The sequence below is a fragment of the Pristiophorus japonicus genome, chromosome 11, assembly GCF_044704955.1.
Source record: "Pristiophorus japonicus isolate sPriJap1 chromosome 11, sPriJap1.hap1, whole genome shotgun sequence".
In the NCBI taxonomy this organism is placed as follows: Eukaryota; Metazoa; Chordata; class Chondrichthyes; family Pristiophoridae; genus Pristiophorus; species Pristiophorus japonicus.
The window spans coordinates 127,861,189-127,867,188 of record NC_091987.1 but is presented as its reverse complement, the minus strand read 5'-3'; the positions used below and the strand labels follow the sequence as shown (position 1 = coordinate 127,867,188).

At 40.6% G+C, this 6,000-nt stretch overlaps 1 protein-coding gene across 6 annotated transcripts in view; it reads right to left on the bottom strand.

Moving 5' to 3' along the window:
* Positions 1-1,757: 1,757 nt before the first annotated feature.
* rcbtb1 (regulator of chromosome condensation (RCC1) and BTB (POZ) domain containing protein 1) overlaps positions 1,758-6,000 on the bottom strand; it is a 77,418-nt gene continuing 73,175 nt past the window's right edge. For all 6 annotated transcript variants that reach the window (XM_070894030.1, XM_070894028.1, XM_070894027.1 and 3 more), the window contains 2 exons: positions 3,733-3,863; positions 1,758-3,270 (listed from right to left, as the gene is read on the bottom strand). In XM_070894030.1, the coding sequence (XP_070750131.1) occupies positions 3,130-3,270; positions 3,733-3,863 (272 nt within the window). In that variant the 3' untranslated portion in view covers positions 1,758-3,129. The remainder of the gene's footprint in view (positions 3,271-3,732; positions 3,864-6,000) is intronic.

The following is a 6,000-nucleotide window of genomic DNA, read 5'->3' as shown; positions in this document are numbered from 1 at the left end:
GTTTAAACACTCCCGAACTGCATTAGCAAATGTTACCACTAGGACATCAGTTCCAGTCCTGCCCAAGTGCAGACCGTCCCTTTTGTACAGGTCCCACTTTCCCCAGAACTGGTTCCAATGTCCCAGGAATTTGAATCCCTCCCTCTTGCACCACTGCTCAAGCCACATAGTTATTCTAACTATCCTGCTCCCTCTACTCTGATTAGCATGTGGCACTGGTAGCAATCCAGAGATTACTACCTTTGGGGTCCTACTTTTGAATTTAACTCCTAGCTCCCTAAATTCAGCTTGTAGGACCTCTTCCCGCTTCTTACCTATATCATTGGTACCTACATGTACCACGACAACTGGATGTTCACCCTCCCTCTCTAGAATGCTTTGCAGCCGCTCCGAGACATCCTTGACCCTTGCACCAGGGAGGCAACATACCATCCTGGAGTCTCGGTTGCAGAAACTCCTATCTATTCCCCTTACAATAGAGTCCCCTATCACTACAGCTCTGTCACTCTTTTTCCCACGCTTCTGTTCAGCAGAGCCACCCACGGTGCCATGAACCTGGCTGCTGGTGCCTTCCCCTGGTAAGTCATCTCCCCCAACAGTATCCAAAACGGTATATCTGTTTTGGAGGGAGATGACCGCAGGGGACTCCTGCACTACCTTCCTGCTCTTAAATTGTCTCTTGGTCACCCATTCAATATCTGTCCTAACCCTTACCTGCCGTGTGACCAACTCACTAAATGTGCTATCCACAACATTCTCAGCATTGTTCTTTGTATCTTTCCCATTCGCCAGAATCTGTGCAAGTTTTTGCATTTTTGTATACTTTTTCTTTTAGTTTTATGTAGTCCCTTTAGTCGTCCATGGCTGTTTTTTTTGGCAAGTAAAGCTCGTGCCTCTTAGGGATATGAACTGGTTCTGTATCACGTTAAATTTCTTTTTAAACACCTCCCACAGATCTGTCGTTTTACCCATTAACAGATTTGCCCAATTTACTGTGGACAGTCTCCGCCACATCCCGTTGAAGTTGGCCTCACATAAATCTAGAATCTTAGCAGCTGTTTCACGTTTCTCCCTTTCAAATGCTATGTTGAACTTGATCAGATTATGGTCGGTTGGGAAACTGTAAGGCAGTGATCTCCATTAACAAAAAAACAGCAAGGTTACACACACCGGGCTAGAAATGTGTTTTTTGGTGAAAGCGGTATTTTTTCGCCAAAAATACCACTTTCACTCCGCTACGAGGCCTAAAATTCAGGCTTCAATTTGCGCAGCGGTAAATATTGGCGTTGCACGAGGATTCATGGCGCAAACCGCGAATTTTCTGCAACTTTACTCCGAGGCCGGTAACGCTGCGAGAGAGGCCTTGGGTGGGGGGAAAACACCAAAAAAATTGCAAAAAACAAAAAATAAAACATCACAAAACACTTAAGTATCGAATCGATGAAAAAGAATTAAAGAATAAAAACTTTAACTTACCTTTTTTGCAGGTCTTCATACCTACCGCTGTTCCAAGGGCTACATCGCAGGTTTTTTCCTGGCGTTTTTTTCCCCGCGCGGAATACGGGTGTGCGCTGAGCTAAATATTTGGCTAAAGCGCTATTTTGAGTCTTGCACAGCGGCGGTCCTCTCCCCAGCGGTATTTAAAAACTGCCGCCGCAAGACTTCTCCGAATTTTCTGTCGCACTGTTTTTCACCAAAAACGACAAAATATCGCAAAAAAAAAACAGGCGCAAGGTTGGTGAATTTTTAGCCCACCATATTTTATTTGCAGCATACTGAATGGCAGATCAGGACAGCCCTATATCTGACCTGATCCAGAGGAGAGGAGATTCATGAATACTTACAAAAGAATAATTAAAATATTCCATACATAAAACAATTCAAATTAATCCTGAAAATATGTCCATGAGAGTTCATATACACCAAACAGCCTACGACGCCAGAACAAACAGTGAACTTTCCCCCCACTTGTCCCTTCTACAGATCCCGTGAAATGTCGATGCACAAGCTCAGACTGAAAAAACAAATCGGCGAGAGTTTAGCCAGATCGCTTCCTCCAAATTACACAGGCATAATTCACAAATTATTGCAGCAGCTTAGCTTGTGATCTGGATCACTTTTCTGATATCTAATCACAAATGACAAGTCACTTATTTTTGCAATATCACCTTGTAGAGTTTAATAATATGCCATTATCCCAATGAAATTCACAAAGCACAGAATACTGAAACTGCAGGACAATTTGCAGTCACCACATGCAGAACTGGCAGTTGCAAAGCAAATCCACCTTGTTAGTAACAGCACGCAATCCAAATGGCCCTTTGAAAACATAAAGTTCATTTAAAAATCAACTACACGCCCATGCTAGTTTACAGTGGGTGTCAAGCTTTTTTTGATGTATTTTATTTCTTATAAGGAGCTAATAAAACCTAATTGCAAATAAACACGCTACGGTATCCCCAATATCTAGAATGAAATCCATGAAAGGAGTTGCAAGGATACAGTTTAATGAGAAATTCCTCTATCACAACAGGGTGTAACTGATACCCACCAACGAAAGCAGTCTCGGAATTCTATCTATAGCATCTTCCATACGTTTTAATTAAAAAATAAGTTCTGGCTGTGCCATAAGTTTTTCTTTGGAAGCTTGACAGTCATTTGGTTTCATTTATCAGGTTAGTGAAGCTAAACAGATCCCCAATTCAAAACAAGATACAGTTCGTGTCACACAATTGCTAAAAAGGAGAGAACAATTCATTTCTCTACTGCTGACAGTAATTTAATAGAAATTATACACATGATCATGTAATGTTTATTATAAACATTTACTTTCAGCACAGATCATCAGATATGTAATTATTTACATCCAGGAAGCGAAGTGCAGTCAAACGATGAACTGCAATGGTAGTGCAATTTTTAAAATTCATTGAACAAGTCGATTCATGTTACTGTAATTTTCTGTGAATATGCCAAACCTTTATATCCATCTGTTTTCCATATTGAACTGGCAGTCGTATAACTTTATATAGCTGGGTTAGTTGGAATATTATACAAAAGTTGTAGCAAATAGCCATTACATTATGGTGAAGTACATTTGTAATGACACTTGAGTATATCTACCTAGCTAATTCAGTTTTTGAAAGCTCCACATTTGCTTGCTTTTCCAATAAATTCTTTCAAGAGAGCTCCATCCATTTGCCAAAACGCATCAGTGTTGGTGACTGCAGTCAAATGATTCATACAGAATTTGAAGCAAAATTCTTCTAAATCCTAGATACAAAAGAAGGAATTTCAAATTAATACTTCCTAGTAATACAAAAGTGCATTGCACACGAATCATGTGATACCCAATTTTGTTGCACCTCCTGTTGCGATAGGTTAAAAGTTGTTTCCTTTTGCAAGAAAGTTGTATTTTACAGATCTGCAGCCAGAGAGACCAACAAAAGAGTGGTGATGCTACTAACGACCATCACTGCCTGAGGAAATTGGGTTGATGGGCCCAACAGCTTTGCCTTGCTATGGACTTTTAGCTCTTATACTTGCAATATTTGTGATTAATATCTCCTCCACGGAATCTGCTGGTTCCAAACACACAGAAATCTGGTGCAAAGTAAGTGTTCACAGCAAACTGTTCTAATAATGCTGCCAATGACTATGAAATACAGTGCAACTCAATTTACTAACCACAATATTTGATTAAAATAAAAAAGCCAACATTTCATGAATTCTCACCTTAGCATCATACCGGACTGCTGCTGAGAGCAATAAAAATGCATTCTCCACCGTAATGCCTCTCTTAATTATCTCCTGGCACAGCTTCTTCACCTTGTTTTCACAGTAAGAAGTAGCCAGATCCAGAAGCCCTGTGAAGAATAAATGTAATCACTACTGCAAGATGTAAAAACCCTGTGTGAAAGGCTCTAAAATTCAACTTGAGCAAAACCAAAAATTTTTAAATCCCACACAAGTTAAGCCCTCAGATTGTACAATACTAGCTCATTGGATCCGATATTAAAACGCTGCTTCCACAACTCACATAATTCATGCAATCAGCAAGCTAAACGAATATCGTAACACCCATTTATACAAACTCAGTCACATAGAAACGAGGTGACACTGACACAACCTTTTGACGTAGAAAGTGCACAAAGCAAAGTACAATGAACACAGAAATATAAAGGGAGGATAAACAATAAAAAGGACGACAGATTAAAATGTTATACACCAACATTTTACAATTCACTGGGTTAGACATCACCGAGCACTGGATTGGACTGGGCACTCTACTACAAAAACATGTACAAGCATTGGAGAGGGTGTGCGGAAGAACTAGGATGATGCCAAATATAAAAAGGATTTGAGGAAAAATGAGAAAAGTTCAATATCGACAGTGCAAGGAAATGGTAGTTACACAGTAAAATTGAGGTATATACATTTTTAAAAACAGTTTAGAAAGGGTAAATCCAGAATATTAAAGTAGAACAGATCTTTAGGGCCAGATGACATGAGTTTAAATTAGTGACAAGTATAATTAAAAAGAATGAGCTGTTAAAATCAATGTGGAATCTGACATTGTCTTTTCGGATGATGTCACCGAGGGGCAGTTTGTAGATGAGAAATAAGAAGGGGCTAAGGATGGATCCTTGGGGAACTCCAAAGGTAACGGTGCAAGAGAAGCCATTGCAGGAGATTCTCTGGCTATGGCTGGATAGATAAGAATGGATTCAGGCGAGTGCTGTCCCACCCAGCTGGACAATGGAAGAGAAGCGTTGGAGAAGGACGGTGCGTTTAACCACGTCAAAAGATGCAGACAGGTCGAGAAGGATGACGATGGATAGTCACAGTCATATAGGATGTTATTTATGACTTTGATTAGGGCCGCTTCAGTGCTGTGGCGGGTGGAAACCTGATTGATGAGGTTCAAGCATGGAGTTGTGGAAAAGATGGGCAAGGATTTGGGAGGCAACAACACTTTCAAGGGCTTTGGAGAGGAAGGGAGGTTGGAGATGGGGGAGTAGTTTGCTGGAAGTTCTTTAAACAAAGAGTGAAAAATGTCTGCAATAATCTGCCAGGCAGGCTGGTGAGCATGAAAACGCAAATGCAGTTGGATAACAGACTGCGAGAATTAGGATACTGAGGGTCCGTTTGGCTCAGTTGTTGATAATCTTGTCTCTAAATCAGAAGGTTGTGGGTTTAAACCCCACTCCACGATTTGTGCATATAATCTAGGCTGACACTTCAATGTAGTACTGAAGGAGTGCAGCATTGTCGGATGTGCCGTCTTTTGGGTAAGGTGTTAATCAAGGCTCTGATAACTATTCAGCTGGAGGTAAGAGAGATCAGGGCGTTCACGCAATGTCCTGGTCAACATTTCTGCAATAGCCCAAACCACCAAAAGCAGATTAACTGGCCCTTCCTTTCATTTGCTATGTATTTGGGACCTTGCTGTATGCAAACTGACTCCTCCATTTGCCTATACAACACTGACTCTACTTCAAAAGTAATTTATTGGCTATTAAGTGTTTTGGGATATCATGAGAGATGTGACAAGATGCTACATAGCTACAAATTCCCGTAAAAGATAAGCTTCAGTGAGCTGAATGACCTTTTCTCAGCCTAAACTATTATATTTTTATGTAATTGAAGTGAAGAGAGGTGTGGCAGAAGGAGTTGCTACTCAGAATCTATCGTGCAGGTTTAGCGACCTTGTATTGGAATGCTCTAGCAGCACTGCAACTCACCCAGCCACTGGAAGCTATTTCCCATATGCTAGCAGGATCATATTTAAAATTTTACATCGAGTTCAAACAAATGTTTTCTCTAAATTTTACGAAATATGGCAGCTTTGAGCAGCTTAGATGAGCAGTGATATCACTCCATAGCTACAAAGTAGGCCTGCTCTCAAGTTATCTGTGCTTTCTACGCAAATTGTCAACCTCAGGCAAGAGAATATCTTTTCCATCCACTCTCTGAGGAGAAATAGCCTTTATGCTTTCATTT